At 34.0% G+C, this 18,362-nt stretch overlaps 1 protein-coding gene across 2 annotated transcripts in view; it reads left to right on the top strand.

Annotated features, from left to right (window-relative positions):
- LOC145241407 (potassium voltage-gated channel subfamily KQT member 1-like) overlaps nt 1-18,362 on the top strand; it is a 268,765-nt gene that overhangs the window by 232,062 nt on the left and 18,341 nt on the right. For both annotated transcript variants that reach the window (XM_080104335.1, XM_080104334.1), the window contains exons 8-11: nt 1,516-1,626; nt 8,259-8,354; nt 12,454-12,679; nt 18,017-18,137. In XM_080104335.1, the coding sequence (XP_079960461.1) occupies nt 1,516-1,626; nt 8,259-8,354; nt 12,454-12,679; nt 18,017-18,137 (554 nt within the window). The remainder of the gene's footprint in view (nt 1-1,515; nt 1,627-8,258; nt 8,355-12,453; nt 12,680-18,016; nt 18,138-18,362) is intronic.

Genomic DNA, 18,362 nt, shown 5'->3' with positions numbered 1-18,362 from the left:
CAACCGTTCTTCTAACTCCAATTCTTTTTCTAAAGTTTTATTCTTTTTTTTATTGTTCCTAATACTCTTCTGACTAGTTCTATGCATTTATTCCGCTTCTCAGTCTCCTTGATATTCACCCTATGGTCTACTGGAACAGCAAAATCACACGGCTTTTCCTTCTTGTCAATTATTATGACATCCGATCTTTTTGTTTGGATGGGTTTATCTGTTTTTACGTTCATGTCCTGGAGGATTTTGTGATTTCCATTATTATCATAGGCTCACAAGGAGCTTTCACACAGGCCTTCAGAGATCTTTCCCTGAATACAGCCTGTGGTGTTCCCTGGAAGCTGAGTGACAACAAGTCCCCCCAGGTTTCCAGTAATCGCCACCTCTCTCGATAACATTTGCAAATAAATTTGCATTATCGCAACAGCTGCTTGCCATTGATTTCTCGTTGGCAGCTGCTATTGGTCTTTGCTGGAATTTGAGTGGCAATAAGCCTACCCAAGGTCCTAGTTCTCTTCGTACTTATTCGGCTGAGGTTTGGTCGGTTCATCGGCCTTTCCTTCCTCCTTGACTCTACCTGTATTTTTTTGCTCTTTTTTTGGAGGGGTGGCGGGCAGTGATGGAGCAATAGGGGTAGGATTGGGTTAGTCTCAACCTTTGGACGTTTTAAGTTGGATTGTTTTTTTGAACATAAGGTCAATTTCTCTGACTTTAGACATTCAAGCTGTATTAACACTATCGCTGTTCCCAACAGGCAAGCCTTTTGCAAAATTGTATAAGAAATTGTCTGGGCAATTTGATTAAGCCATTTATGGTGGCTTTTTTGTTATGTTCCCAAACTTTTCAATTACAATGGGAATCACCTTGACTGTCGTACAGTTCGAGGTGTTGATATTATGCGACAGTCAAGGTGATTCCCATTTTCCCATAGGATTTTGTGATTTCCATTATTATTATTATTATTATTATTATTATTATTATTATTATTATTTATTGGAGTTATCGCACATGCCATCGTCGGTTATGTTCCCTGAAGTCTTGGTGACAAGTCTTTCTAGATTCCCTGTACTCTCCACCTGTTTCCTTTGAGCCAGAGCTATACACTAGTTGATCATATCTCGTATAGTATCAAAACAGTATTTTCAATGGAGGAGGATGAGGATGAGGAGGTGGAGGAAGAGGATGAGGAGGATGATGATGATGATGATGATGATGATGATGATGATGATGATGATGATGATGATGACGACGACGACGACACCGCTGATGGCGACGTTGCCGCCTCCTCCTCCGCCGCCGCCGCCGCCACCGCCGTCACTGCCACTGAAAAGAAAAATGCAGTAAGATGACAATTATAACCAGAGCAACAGTTTTCATCAGGGTTTTGTTAATTAAGAAGTAATTAATTTATGTACATTTTATATTTTTTAAAAGTTTTTTTTTTAAATTTATTTGTTGCTTTCTATTTTCTGTTTGGATTAATATTTGATACTCATATGAATAGCTTTATTTTTTTTCTTGCAGATAACAGTGATGACCATAGGTTATGGTGATAAAGTTCCGCAAACTTGGCTGGGAAAGATTGTGGCCTCTTGTTTTGCGGTTTTTGCTATTTCATTTTTTGCGTTACCTGCTGTAAGTATCGAATTCTTTATGTTTTATTGCTATTAGTCCCTTGAGCTTGACTAAATTTCTTGAAGTAGAAGACCAAATTACATTTTCTTCATTTTTATTATTAATCATTTAATGTGTCTTTGCCATATCGCATGTGGGTTGTACGTTGGCCATAGCAGCACAAGATGAATTTCGCCATGAAACTCTATCATTTGCCTTGGTTTTCGTGTGTTTTGCTTCAAGTCATGAAATTCCAAATTTTTCTTGTCCTGTCTTTTTTCTTACTTATCCTCGATTGTTGCGTGCATTTGTTTAGAGTTGATTTTAGCATTCATATTATTTGGAATATTCAGACTACTGTTCTCATCTTGAGTGCTATTATCACAAATGTTATTTCGGCCAATGTAACCTCTGACCTTTTTTAGGTGTATCTTGTAGAACATTGGGAAGCTGTACGGAATTTCAAATGGTAGTAATTTGCAATTATATTCTTCATATTGCCCGCACTGAGGAGAGGATCGAACCATCAACCTCCAGAAAAGTGTGACTTAGAACTGAATTTTTGCAAAGAACCATGCCATCTATAATATAAATCTTACTTGTCTGTTTAAATGTATGTATGTATGTATGCATGTATGTCAGGCCATGTCATGTCATATGCTACTGGTACCATGTAACCCATTACTACCTGCCTCATGGTCGGGTCACCGGCGACTAAACTGGTTCCCCCACCAGACTTGTTTGGTGAGGAGGGTGGCTAATCTCCCTGAAGGATTAAAAACAAGACCTTTCAAAGGGCGAATGAACTCTTTTTCGGGGTCAACGGCCAACTAGCACCGAGTGTGTTTGTCTGTATGTATGCGTGTGTTGGGGTGGAGAGGGCTCCCATAAGCCGTGTTGAAGGCAACCTTTCTAGGAGAAGCAAATCTCTGATTTGAAAACCATAAAGCGAGAGACCAGTGCCTGCATTAAGCAGTTTAACTTGTTGCTGGCTATCTTGCTCTTGCTTGTTGCTGGATCTGAACATTTTGAACCGAGAGAGAGACTTAGCTGTCGTACAAAGCTAAGACTGTAACATCATCCGTGTATAGATACTCCCTCAGGCATTTGTCTATTAAAATGGTCCTGTGGCGATGGAAGTCATTTTTGGGCTCATGGACTTTAAGTGTGTGAGGGAGTGGCACTCGTCTGACAAGTTGCAATCATCATGTATGTATCTATGTATGTATGTATGTATGTCTGCCAAAAACTTTCGACAGAGGCGACGGACTTTCACAAGATCAGCATCGTTTTGAAGCTCGACCCTTCGGACAACAAATATCGAAAAATTGGCTAAAAACATTAATTCATTCACTCTCAACTGGGTACTTTTCTACAAGAAGGGGTCGCTTTTTTCGCCGATATTTTCGAAAGTTATTCCCTCTTTTCGACTGTCCAGCCTTAATTTAAACCTTCACTACTTCTGGTTTGGCGATGAACGTAACGGCAAATACATCAAGTTACTTTTATCATGTTCTTTTCCTCTTTCGCGATACGGGTTCGAGCCTCCCTTCCTAATACCACTTTTTTCTTTCTTTTTTGCTCAACACACACTTCCAAACACCCGGGCTACGCCGAGCACCCAGGCTAGTAGCAAATAAAGTACTAAAAAAAATTAACTTCTAAGTGGCACTTTTCTGGATGGTTGAAGCTTTAATCATCAGTGCAAGCAATACTAAGAATATGATTACAAATTACTTCTACTTCTACTCAGTCATGTCTAATGGAATGAGTGCATGGAGTTCCGTTTGGATTCCGTACAGATTCCAGAGATCAACAGAAAGATTCCCAATTCAATAAGATATATCTGAATAAGGTCGGAGGTTACATCTGTTGAAACGTTGTGAGAATGACACTCAAGACGAGATTAGTATTTCCAAAAATAGCAAACGACCACAAATTATTTTAAAAAATTCAGAATCATAATATTCTTTCGACATGTCCATATCACCATTAGTGGTTGTGATGCAGAGTTAACTCCAATCTGGAAACATTCAGTTTCAATTTTAGAGCTAACTCGGCTATTAAGATGCATATCAAAAGGCCAGCAAATCATATATCTTGTCACTTCTTTGCATCCTCAGAAAGACCAAATTAGTAGAAGCCCAGAATTAACTCTTGTATAATATAGCATTATGTACATAACTGCTGTAAACTTGAGCTCAAATAACAAGTAAAAGTATACGACAAGTGAAGATGATAGGCTTATGAAATTTACCTCAGGAAACCAATACATGCAAGATCAAACTTAATTTAAACACCACCACCAATAAAAACAAACATCATATCACCAGGATAGCAAAATGAGTCCATAACATCTGTAGACTATCCACAGAGAATCCAATACAAAACCTGTGTTCAATTTGACAAACAGTTCCAGCACATCTTTCATGGAGATAGATTTTTACTAGGAATTAATCTTCCTTGCATTTCTTGTGAACCGAATAGCGATAACTTATGGAGAATACAAGGTTTCTGCCAGATCTGCAAACAGCGCAAGGAAACTTGTCAGAATCTTTCAGAATATCCCGGTTAGGGTTTCTGATTATAACTTTCATCTTCCCTGTATTTGGAAAACAAAATTAATTCCAAAATTAATTTAATAAATTCAGTGGCCAGCTTTTGAGAAACTAGATTCCTCAATTTAAATTACCAAATAAATCTCGGATAGAAATTTTTTTTTTTAATTAAAAGACGAAAATATGTGCCTGAAATTAGATTTGAATTGACAACATTTTCCAAATTAAATAGCAAAATTAGATTGGGATTAATCAACTTATTCAGATTAACTATTAGGTTCCACTGTCCCATAAATAGAACAGAAAATAATTTCTTTTTAAAATCTATAAAATTATATACAGCGGTTGCACAAAATAATGAAAACACCTTGCGAGTTTGGTATCAATTAATGTTTTTTTAACCCTATAAAAATTGAAAAATTACCAATATGTTGCTTTCCTGTTTTCAGCAAGATACGAGTCTTTCTTGGCATGGTCCCAGTAATGTCTACAGGGCTCTTAAGAGGGGGGGAATGTGCTGGTGCAAGACCTTTTCTAACCCCTTTCTAACACTGATCATATCTAGATAATTCAGTTACACTATATTATATGTTATAAGAAGGGCTGTGACAACAGCATATTCTTTTCATTGTTTTGACTCTCGAGTATATATCCGACACAGTTAGACACAGTTAATCAACCGAGAACTACATCACTCTATATAAAAGCAGATAAGATATCAACAGATACATGCTCGAGAGTGAAAACAATGAAAAGAATATGCTGTTGTCCTAGCCCTAGTTATAAGTAATAAAGAATTTGGTGCTTATTAAGTATTAAACTTGATTTAAAAATATATATATAGAAAAATCTTTATGATGTACGTATCCGTCATGGAACAAAGATGCCATACTAAAAAATCACATAAATTGATCAAGTAGTGTTTTTTTTTTTTTTAATTAAGAAAATCAAATTTTATTAAGAAGCGAGGATGAGGCTGGGAGCGGCCATATTGTTTCTATGTTATAAATTTTGTACAAAATTCAAGGGCGACAATTCAATTCGACCAAATAGATTTTGTTTGTCTTCAAAATAACTTTTTAATCGCTAAAAATCGTAAAAATTGATTTTTTAATAAAAACATTATTTTATCAATTTATACGATTTTTGGAAAATAACATATTTGTTTCCTGATGAGTACTTTCATCAAAAAGATTTTTCTGCATTTTTTTTTTTTTCCAAATGAAATTCTAAACAAATACAATATCTTTATTACTCAGAACATATAACATAGTGCTTACTGCATAATTATTCTGAAGAAACAATAAAATTCATTTACATTTATAAACTACTCTTCAAGAGTTGTTGAAACCACATTAATTCTTGTGTAATTAGCTAAAATTCCACTTATTCGATAATGTATGAACTTATATAAATGAGTTTTTAATCGTAAGAAAACACTTATTGCCAAAATTGTCTTCGTGTGAACTGTTTTGCTCCTTACAATAATATAAAAATTTAATCTCGAATGTATAGCCCGTTGATTTCTAAAATATATCACATATACCCAATTTTCTATTTACAGAAGAGTCAATATTTTGCTTTTCTAAATAAAATAAACATTTTTTTCTTTTAATTTGTGTATCATAACTAGGCCTGTGACAACAGCATATTCTTTTCATTGTTTTGACTCTTGAGTATATATCCGTTAATATCTTATATGTTTTTTTATATAGACAGATGTGGTTCTTCTCGGGTGATTAAGTGTGTCCGTGTCGGATATATACCCGAGAGTCAAAAGAATGAAAAGAACACAGCCCTAGTTATAACTCATTTTTAATCATTACACAAATTTTCAAATCAATAGTAAAAAAAAGTTGGATATTCTTGGACTTTATAGGTTAACAAGCCAATTTACATTCTGATTGGCCAAAGTGTGTTTGAGTTAACTAAATTCTTGAAATATACATGCATAAATTACTTCTAGATTTATAAAACAATATTCAAATAAAATGAACTGGTTGAGTTTGGATTTACCAAATTCTCTAAATACAAGGAAAATAGTTATGAATTCCTTGAATAAAAGAAAAAGTTAATTGGATTTAGACAATTTCTTAAATTAAACCACATTATGTTGTACAGATCGAATTTTCCGAATACAACAATCAAACTCTATTATTTAAATTAATAAATAAGATTTTGGTTTCCCAAATTTGTATTAATTAATAAATTCTTAATAATAATAACCAAATTCATGAAAAGGAATGGCAAAATAAACTATCGGTAAACCAAATTTCCTAAAAGTAAAATGAATAAGTGTTTTAAATCATGTGATTAAATTAGCTTTGAATAGATTTTAATTTTTCAAATCAGTGAACAAATTCTGTATCTGTGCAGATGCGCATATGCAAATGTTGAGTCATGCACAAAGAAAAAGACTGGAAAGAGCTTGTGCACACACTGACGGTCACATTAGAGATATGGGTGACTGTTAAGTGTTGAGAGATGTTGAACAAAGATGGCAGCAGTAAATCAAATCGGCGAAAAATCAATGCAATCACGATCTCGAGTGTTGAGTAATTCTTAGTAACAAAGATGGCGGTGAAGAAACAATGTAGTCAAGATTCAGTCATTTGAAGATAGAGGTTGACAGCGAACTGAATTCAATCCAAAATTCAATATTTTTTATAGTTAACGTTTGAAGCTTCTGGTTGGTTGATTGCCGTAACCGTGGTTATAAAATCGATCGTCGAAATCATTGGAGTCATACCCCCATTAATAGTCAAAAACATTTTAACAGTGATGTCACAGCCGTAACAAGAATTCACGCACGGTGGATGAATGAGGAAATAAATGTTGTTGTTACAAACAAAAAAGAGTTGAGTTATTACTTGTCCTATGTTCGTTGTAATGTAGACTGCATACAACGTGTGGGTCCTGTGTGTAAACGTGTATAACTTTACAATTTCTCAGATTATGAGTCCATCTATCTAGGAAACATGCTGAGTGTTGATGGTACATGTAAACTCACTACAGTCACAAAGGTGAAGGCAGTTTGAGCAAAATTTCATGATTATTGTCTCTGATAACATTGCAAGCTGTCCATTTCTAAGTCGTATAGCAATCATATCAGAAGCATCATGATATATGGCCGTGAATACTGGGCCCTCACTGAGCCCTCTCTCGTGTGACTGCAGCACAATGGCAGTTTCATGATCAGATTAATCTGCAATATGAAATATGATCAAACCAATTACATCAAGTCCAAAATTTGCTGAAAACCACTACATTTGTTTAGCATGGAAATTAAGGATGACTCGATTATGCTGGTACGGTCTTCCTGCAAACATATAAATTTTCTAAATCTCAGGAAGTTTGATCAGTGAAGAAAAACTGGAAAGGAAGTGATTAGATAGACAACACAGAGTGAAATTTGAAGAGAGCTTACCTGCTGAACCCTGACAAAATCAGAAAGCATTTGAACCCTGAACAAAGGGAAGGTAATGTTAAATGAATTGAACATGAAGAATATCCCAATTGACAAAATCTGTTGTAACCTAATATTTTTGAATTTTCAATTGATGTTATTAAGATTGAACACTAAACACGTATAATAAATCAATAGAAGAAACACAATTGAACATGCAAAACTTGTCCGCAAGGACTTGTGGCATAATGGCTTAATTATTTGATGGTATGTAGTTGTAAATGACATTTCTCTGGAGATTGAAGGTTCAATTATGTGGGTTATACTCAGAATATAATCACGAATTACTTTGGACTTCTACCCAGTCATGGCTAATAGAATTAGAGCATGCTACTAAGTGGATTAAATAAAGTGTTTCTTCCGAAATTGCATGCAGATTCCTGAGTTCAGCAGAAGTCTGACGTGATACATATAAAGAAGATCGGAGATAATCTTGGTATACATGTTATTAAAATAACACTCAAGATGAGAACACTAGTTCGAATAATCTAAACAATATGAAAACTCCTTTCTATTCTGCCATTCGTAAAACTGTCTCGCTGTTGTGGCAAGGGTAGACAACTCCACATTTCTTATACAGGTGTTACTTATCTTGGCTGGTACCTAATAATCTCATTCGCCCATTCCAGGGAATTCTTGGATCTGGTTTTGCTCTCAAAGTACAACAGAAGCAGCGCCAGAAACATTTCAACAGGCAGATTCCAGCAGCAGCAACATTAATTCAGGTAAGTAAAAATTATTTGTATACAATAGTAATTTATATAATCTCTAGAAAGCCACCATTCATCCACGTGTAGAGTATTTTTGCTACATATGTGCTGGTGCATCTAGCACTAGCCTCTCCCCCTTATAGGGTCCAAAATAAAGCCTTAAATCTAGTAGGTCTGCTATCAACTAAGCTCCAACCTCTACCCCATCACTTCAATGCTGCATCCCTGTACTTATAACACTTGTGCTCACGTTATGTGTACACTTCCAGCTAATCCAACAAACCGAAAAATCCAACCCCTGCACTGTTGAGGCTCCTAAATGCGGAAAAAAAACTTCTACTCTAATAGTTTCTTCCCTTGAACTGTCAGACTTTGGAATTCCTTCCCTGTTTCCTGCTACCCTAACTGTCTTACATGCAAAAGTTTGAATGTAATGTGAACATACATTTTGCTGCTCAACTCTCTACAGTCCCTTATTAGACATGATCCCAAATAGTAGACTATTACATCCAAGTGGCAATATACTTTGTTTGGAGTGAAAAACATTTTGAAAAAATTGTAATATATCATTTCAAAGACTCTGGAGAAGATGATGAATACCTTGTTTAAAAGCAGTGGAATTAATGTGTGTGTGTGTATGCCATGTTATGTAAGAATTAATATATATATATATATGTGTGTGTGTGTGTGTGTGTGTGTGTGTGTGTGTGTGTGTGTGTTGATCAATACTGCTGGTTAGCAATGATTTAATATACTGTTTTGTTTTTAAATCCCCGAAACAGGGTGTTGTGTCGTGCAACAACAGTGAAAATAAGAACAATCAAGTCGAGGTTCGATTAAGGAACAAGTGTATTAACAATAATGTACAAAGATAGGAAAGCACGTATATCTGCTGGGCACTCAGCTAGCAGTTGAAGTGCAGTCACATCTCTCTCACCGGTGTTGGAATTACTAGCGCTATTTATAGTGCTAATCGGTGTAAATTCCTCTGTTCAAGGAAGGCCAGTATAACACAGTGTTTCATGGTAAACAACTGAAGATCCCTTAAATTAACATTGGGACTTTTTGAATTCGAGAGAGCAAGTTCATGCCGTGATTGCAGGTGATTAAATGGCTATGTGTATATATATATATGTATATATATATATGTATATATATATATATGTATATATATATATATATACATATATATATATATATATATATATATATATATATATATATATATATATATAAATGGAATAATCACATTGACACTCAGGTTTTCACCGGATTACCAAAGTTATGCAATAATAAGCCTAGCCAGAATCGGATGGGTGACTATTTGAGAATGCTAGGAGCTGTATGTACCGTGCTGGGATGTAAAAATTTCCAGGTTTGTATTTGGAGGTGCATTTAATCAACTGAGAGAGATGCACTTCCCCCAGCATTCATTAAGTAATGCATCTAGGAGAAAGAAAAACTCAGATGTAAAACTTGAGGTCTACTGCCCGGCCTTATTGTGGCCGTCATTGCATCAACTGAGGTTAGCAGTTGTACCAAAAAGTGTGGATGCACCACTGGATTTCAGAACAACTTAGTTGTTGTGACGGACCTCATCTGTCAAAATCGATGGGAATATCTACTATTATGAAGAACTAGAATATACATCAGATGTCCAAGAAGCACTTTACAGATGTTTATTAATCTAACCTTTTTTATATATAACCTTTATTATGTGGAATCATGGACATTTTTTAGCTGCTAAATTCCAACGACTTCACTGTAGAGCTCCCTAAATGCTAGAAAGTTTTCCAATCGGATAGTTTTTTTTTTCCTCAGACTAGATGCTTCCGGAATTCCCTTCTACTAACTGTTTAAATGTAATGCGGACAAACATATTGTTGTCTAACTTCCAACCCAGGTTGCCTTTTTTAAATCTCCCACCATATTATCCCCTTACAGTTCCCTGGCAATGATATGAGAATGAGTTATTTGGTGCATATAAAGGGAGTCGTGAAGTCAGGCTTAGTTTTGATAATGCTAGAGAAAGATTATATCTGTATAGTATGAGACGATGCATGCAGGACAGGAGACTTCGTTGGTTTGATCACATTTAAAGAATAAATGAGAGTTCTGTGGTTGGTAGATTTTGAACAATAGATATAACAGAGTCAGTTGGCATAGGAAGGCTGATAAAAAATATGGGAAGAAGTGATACATATTGATTTGAAAGAAAGAAGGATGAATGAAGAAATAAGTTAGTTTGGAAAGCAATTTCAGAAAGTCGCTCAACACATGCTAGTATGTAAAACGGATGCTGACCCGAATATGATGAAGAACGAACGAATGAGAGGACTTGGGTTAGTAAATGTAGAACAATTGACATTAACAAAGTTAATTGGCAGGAGAAGGTTTCGGAAAACATAGGAGAAGGTGATGAGTATTAATCTGAGAGAAAGAGGGTTAAATAAAAACCTGGTCAGAAATAGGTCAGTTTGGAAGTTAATTTCTTAAAGCCATTAACACACATGCTAGTATGAATAACAGATATTTAGCTGAATCTGATGATGATGAGATTGTTTTGTTTGGTGATTTTGGAGAACAATTAAGTTAACAGGAACAGAGTCAGTCAGTTAAGCTAACAGGATCAGCTAACAAGTAGTGATTGGAAAACAAGCTAACAGTTGGATTTGAGAGAACAAGAGGTAATTAATGATCTGGCTAGAGATGAGTTTGTTTGGATGTTCATTTTTAAAAACTTCCAACACATACCAGTATGTAAAACAGACTTGGATGCCTACTAAGTCTCTCTGTACAGTGGTCTGTCAGGACAACCTGGCATAAGGATACAAATAAGGCCTGGCTAAATATTCAAAATCACAGTATTCACAACCCAAATAAGATGTCCTCGGTATGGCTGACTCACACTTACGAGAAATGGTGCACCTTCAGGTAACAACACGGAGCTGGATACCCCACCAGACTAGACGAATTCTTGTCCTGGGATCCAGTAAGACCAAGAGACCATAACAAAGATATATTATAAAAAAATTATATGGTCAATTGAGGAAAGGGAAATTATGTTATCAACTTTTTTTACTCAGTGTTTGAGGGGTAAAAAAGAACTATAATGGAATATTCGAATATCTATGTATCTCATATAGAGATCAAGTCTTAGCCCCAGGAAGGGGGCCCTTAGATTTCTGATATCTTTGATTGAAGTAAAATGAAAAAAAAATTGATGATGCGATGATGATGATAATGATGATGATGATGATGATGATGATGATAGTGGTGGTGGTAATGTGTGTATATATGGTGAACTATTAAACTTATAAATTATGTTGTGTACAATTTCCATTTATTTCTGCAACGTCTTTGTAACTTATATATATATATATATATATATATATATATATATATATATATATATATATATATATATATATAGTTATGTCTCGGAAGTAGAGTGAAAAGCACATCTTATTTTTCTTTTATTAATATTATTTTTTCCTTGTACACTCTTTTTGGGGAATTATTCCACGGATTTCTGCGTTTGGATTATTATGGACTATCTTCTTCTAATTACGGGATTTCTTTGGATTTTACTTGTACACAAATGGAAATTCTTTTAACTTTCTTGAAGTTTTACATTTGGATTTTACCGTCACTGGATTTTTTATCTTCCACCAGACTATCCATTAATGTATAATCACCTTTTTATTTACCATATTCCCTCTGCTTAACTTATTTTGTTTTCAAGTAAGATCTTTGACTTATTTGTTGTTTCATCAAATACTTTTGCATGCAAAATCCGATCCTGCATTTTGCTAATTCCTACCCTCTGATGAGAAGGAGAGTATTTCTTCGAAACTCCGCGGATTAAGGACTATCCATTTATCTAGTGTTTCCTTTTCAGATTAAATATGTTTTTAACTCATTTCAAAGTGTTTTTTAACATGTTTTATTAAGTGTTTGCTCATATATATAAATATATATATATATATATATATATATATATATATATATATATATATATAAATATATATATATATATATATATATATATATATATATATATATATACACACAAGTAATTCTATTGTTTTCTTTTCCTCTTTTTTACCTACAGTGTGTTTGGCGCTGCTATGCAGCTGATCCATCTTTTAATTCTGAAGCAACTTGGAAAATCCATCTCCAGGATTCGTCTCCAGAGGAAACAGTTCTAGCTCGAATGGCTCGAAGGGCCAGTTTGACTCTGCGGAAACGACGGGCGTCTCGGCTCGACATCGGTTCACCTTGCAACCACCTTCATCGTGATAGCATTGTGTCTCTTTCATTCACAGACGAGAAAGGGAGTAAGTAACAAATAATTATAAATGAGAGCACCCTAAAAGTGCAGACCTCCACCAATTGATCCGGTTTGTTTTTCTTTATCAGATGTACTGGAAGGTCAATATAAACTTTCTCACTTTTCGTGGTGGCCATAATTGGAAAATTATTTAAAACAATTATTTGTTTTATACTTGAAATGTTTATTTTATTCTTACGGTTTTCTGAAAAGTGATATTTAAATGGAGTTTCTTATGATTAATGTTTTTGTACTCCTGTAACAGAGTGCATATGGGCACATCTGATAAAACTAGTAGCGGCCAAAGGATAGCTGGCTAGCGAAAATATTAGCAGCAGCCCTTAAAACATGTATGCAAATTATTAAGTGTGTGCGAGTTTACGCCACAAGAAAAGGAGAGAAAAAATTCATCAGGTGATCGAGGAGATAAGCAAGTTGCATGCTGCGGAAGATCGACGTGTAAACGCAAGGGCGAAAAAACACTGGCTAGTGCCATCATCAGGTGAACGGGGAGACAGAACAGTTTAAAAAGTACATGTGCGAAAAAGATTTTTGCAATATAATGAAATGCATTGCTTTTGGCAGAACCACGAATAAATGCATTTCATTTGCATTAAAAAAATTCAGAGTCGGTTTTTTATTTTAATTTTTTCCTATTTTATTTGTTTGTTCTGAGTGGCTGAAATGTAACGCCACATAACGTTACGCTTCTTTTTTTAAAGACTTGATTTACTTATAGGCATATTGCGAAAAGCTTTACCATATGTTTGAAAATGAAATTCTGCCACTTATCACGGTTTTGAACCGGTCTTTCAGTCCCCAGGATGGCATGATAATTCTTGTTTGATCAATCCATCTATTTGGTGGTCGTTCTCTTGATTTTCCTTGAATAAAATGTTTTTGATATAATTTCTTATAGTAGCTGAAGTTTGGTGGCTGTGAAACATGTACAAATTATGCTAATCTCTTTTTTTTAATAACACGGTTATAGATCTGTTGATATCAAGTGTCTTTCTGATATCTACATTTCTTACAAAATTACTTCATGGACAATTCTTAAACATTTAATTCCAAATACTTTGAGCTTACTCTCTTACTCTGCCAATCTAGTTCATATTTTAATTGCATATACTACACTAAGAACTATAAATATATGGATTTTACCGCCATTGGATACTTTACCTTTCACCAGACTATCCATTCACGTGAAATCACCTTTTTCTTCACCATATTCCCTCTGCTTCACTTTTTGTTATCAAGTAAGATCTTTGACTTACTTGCAGTTTCATCAAATACTTTTGTATGCAAAATCCGATCCTGCATTTTGCTAATTCCTACCCTCTTATGAGAAGGAAAGTATTTCTTCGAAACTCCGTGGATTAAGGACTATCCACTTATTGTTTCCTTATCAGATTAAATATGTTTTTAACTCTTTTTCAAAGTGTTTTTAACATGTTTTATTAACTATTTGCTCTTATATATATATATATATATATATTTATATATATATATATATATATATATATATATATATATATATATATATATATATATATATATATATATATATAGACAGGCTTAGAAATGTTTTAATGAAGACAGCTACATATGAATCCATATGTCTGGATAAAAGAGAAACATTTAGAAAAAGTCGTTCGTTGCTACTTGTGTCAATAGAAATCGCTTGCTAAGGTATTTATCCATTGGCATGAATCATTTCAGCATGCATATTTTCTGGTAAATAATTTTTACATCTCATGATGAAGTTAGGAGGACAGATGTTTCTCACTAATCTGATTTGAATTTTCCTGCATACTGTATTTATAATCGAAACTGTAACGCCCCTGGTCTGTTTACTGTTTGCGAAAAGAGAAAAATTAGTACCCGTAGAATTCACATGACTTTAGGACAAAGCATGCAGTGAATATTCCGCCATCTGTTTGCATGGGTGAAACGGTGTTCCTTTAGATCTAGCATCTATCTGAAAACTTGAAATAATTTTGACTGAGTTATTTCCCTTTAAACGTATATAGCGAATTTGTCTTGTGAAATAACGATTTGCTATATGTTTGTGAAATAACGTTTTAATGCAGAGGTTGTTATTCCTATTCTTCTGCTAATGTCAGCTGAAGATTCTAGAACTATGGATCCGAGGAATGCAAAATCATTGTTTGTTTTTTTTTTCAACCATTTTGTGCCCTTTGAGATATTATCTCCAGAAGAGCAAAAGATTTTGCATTTTTTGAGTTCATTTCTATCACTTATTTCTCACAAGAATCTTCAAGCTCAGAAGTAAAGGGCTTCAATTTATGAAAGGCTAGTTTCTAAATAAAATACATCAAGTGATTACAAAAACAGTTCAGGGAAAACTGTAATACGTACATTATATATATATACCCTCCATCCAGGTCTTTAAAGGGCTATCACTCTGCAGGGGGAACATGCTTCAGGCTAAACATTCTGCTGAATACTACTACTACTACTACTACTACTACTACTACTACTACTACTACTACTACTACTAAATATAAAATGATAATCATCATCAATTATAGCTACTGTCTCCTTCTGACCACTGAACTGCAGTATCTCATTTTAAGTAGTGGACATTATGTCTTCTTGACCATCAAAAGACAGTGCACCTCTTGAGGTTCTCTTGTCTATTATGCTTGAACAATTTGAACGTCCATATGTCTTGTTTCTTGAAATGTGTTTGGAAGGTATTGACAACAATATGGCCGCCAGTAATTGGTGTTGTAAATACTAAGCCAAATGTACATTAAGGTCCGAAATGTAATAAGAAAAGAAAACAGGTTGGCTATAGATAGAGAAAATATAAGTAAGCAATGACAAAGCAACCTTTACTTACTTCGTGTTGTCAAACTTTGGGAGTCTATGCAATTGCAATCAGAATGGATGCAGTATCAGGGTTTGTAAAGATCATGTAATAATCGACACCGATAGGAGGATGCCTGATGTCTTTAAAAGATGCACCAAAAAGAAACCAGGATATATATATATATATATATAGCTTAGTGAGTTAGAGTAAGAGAATAAATTCAATTCTATAAGAAGAGACTTATCGGAATAATATAAAGCTCAATAAATGTCATTGGGGCTTATATAGGAAAACAATAAGAATGAAAAATGAAGTCACAAAAACTATATATTGGTGAATATAGAATGGCTCATTTATTTAATAAGGGTGTACCTATAAATAAAATATTATATATATATATATATATATATATATATATATATATATATATATATATATATATATATATATATATATATATATATATATATATATATATATACTGCATATCAAATTATTAACGAGTTTACATTTTTTTTTAATCTTTAAGGAACGGGTGAATAAAAACCCATGAAACATTGAGGAAGTGCTTACAATACTATTCAGCGACTCCAGTCAGAAAATAAAAGTATTTAAAGCAGTATTAGCGAAACTATTGCAAAAGATAAGAATATTTGTTGATTTCAATGTGTCAAGTTATTAACAAGGTTGAGAAAAAAACACAATATACCCATAAGTTTTTTTATTGAAATAATTTTCAAACATTAAATGAACTAGGAAAAATGGTTAGAACACAATAACTACATAGCAATTTCTACGTTAACATAATTAGTAAGGGATATGCAATCCTTTTTATGAATGACTTGTAAAAGACGTTGGTGCACAGAATTAGTCAAATTTGTGATTTAGTCAACAGTTATTCCTCGCGATACCTCTTGGAGAGCATCCCAGAACTCATCTTTATTCTTAAATTGGCATCCACTTGTATAGAGGTGTTGCTTCATGATGCTCCAAAGGTTCTCAATCGGATCAAATCTGGTGAATTTGCCGACCACTCCATCTTCCGTAGCCCGGAGAACGCCAGTTGTTGCAAATGCTCTTTGCTTTTGTTTGCTGCATGCGAGGGAGCATTATCCTGCATAAAAATAATGGTTCTTCTGAACGTCAACCTTTGTTTCTTCAGCCATGGTTCAAAATGCTCCTTCAGAAAAGCTATGTAAGCATTTGACGTCATTTTTACACCTCCTGGGCTTCTCCATGGGCCAACTAAAGTACCTCCGATAATCCCAGCCCAAATGATTATCCCACCACCATCTTGTTGGCGCCTTAAACGCTGATGACGATGTCGTCCATCTAAGACTCATCCCTTGCTCCAGCCATCTGGGCCATCAAGCGTGACACGCACTTCATCTGTGAACAAAACTTTGGAAAAATCCGTTTTCATGTTGTTCCATTTCAATCGGTTTTCTATGTGATATTGCTTTAATGGAGACTTTGTTACAGGCTTAACAGACAGAAGGCAACATTGAGTACTTTTTGAGACATTCTTCAATCTGGCTTTGATCAAAGACTTCTCGACTTGTCTGCTTAGGGTTCTTAACAACTTCACGTTCAATTTGGACAGTCTTATGAGGCGGCTTTTACAGCACATCCGGCAACTCTAAGTTGTCATATGTATGGTCTAATCTGCAAATCTAAAAGTGGTCTGACACGACATTCGAGGATTCACAATATAATCATGCGATCACCTTTACAAGAAGGAAAGTTTTTATGTCCCATATGTGTATTTTCATGTAGAACTAAAGCTGGGTTAAAAAGCAACCCACGTGCACACAAACGCACAACGCTTAACTGAAGAGATGGCAAACATATGTCAAGAAGTAGCAATCATATATATATATATATATATATATATATATATATATATATATATATATATATATATATATATATATATATATATAGGTGCTCTCTCAGCCTTTGACAGATTATGGTTACCCACAAAGGGGTGCCTGCGCGTGAAAGTCTTATTGGCAGGATGTGTGCAATCTCCAACCACATCTCTCCTGAGTCGACATTGTTAAATACCAGTGGAAAGTGAAGTGTACAAGACGACTAGAAACAAATGCCGAGATAAGCGGAGAGCACATACTGCGCCTAGAATTCCCATATGGTCAGTCATCTGGTACTAACATTAAATAATAAATTTATATACGTATATATATGTATATATATACACATATATATATATATATATATATATATATATATATATATATATATATATATGTGTGTGTGTGTATGTGTGTGTGTATATATGTGTGTGTATATAGATATGATGATTTATTAATGAAAATTTATCATTTAATGTTTGTGTTATTTCAATTGATCTATATATTTTAATTTACAGTAATGATGAACTTGAATTTATTGATGTAAAATTTCATTTATGTATAAAACTTGTTTATGATTCCTTGATTTAATTATTTATATACAATATTTATTTAAAAAAAAAAACTTTTTTAGATCCGAATTCAAAAGTGTCTGGCATTCCACCTCGACCAGATTATCATCGTCCAAGTGTGTGCGGCAATGAATACAATGAAGATACAGATATGGAGAATGAAGAGACGGAAAAAATATTACAGTATGTAATACAATTGAATAGTATATATATATATATATATATATATATATATATATATATATATATATATATATATATATGTATATATGTCTGTATGTATATATATATGCGTGTGTATAAAATATTAATATAAAAAATATATAAATATTTATATCTTTTCTCTATTTACTTCTTATTTGTCGATTTGAAGGAATACAAAATGTCTAAAACATCTTTTTTTTTTCT

This window comes from Euprymna scolopes, chromosome 20 (genome assembly GCF_053919585.1).
Source record: "Euprymna scolopes isolate OS-2025 chromosome 20, ASM5391958v1, whole genome shotgun sequence".
Classification (NCBI taxonomy): domain Eukaryota; kingdom Metazoa; phylum Mollusca; class Cephalopoda; order Sepiida; family Sepiolidae; genus Euprymna; species Euprymna scolopes.
Note: the sequence above shows the minus strand (reverse complement) of the source record. Positions and strands in the feature narration are given on the sequence as shown.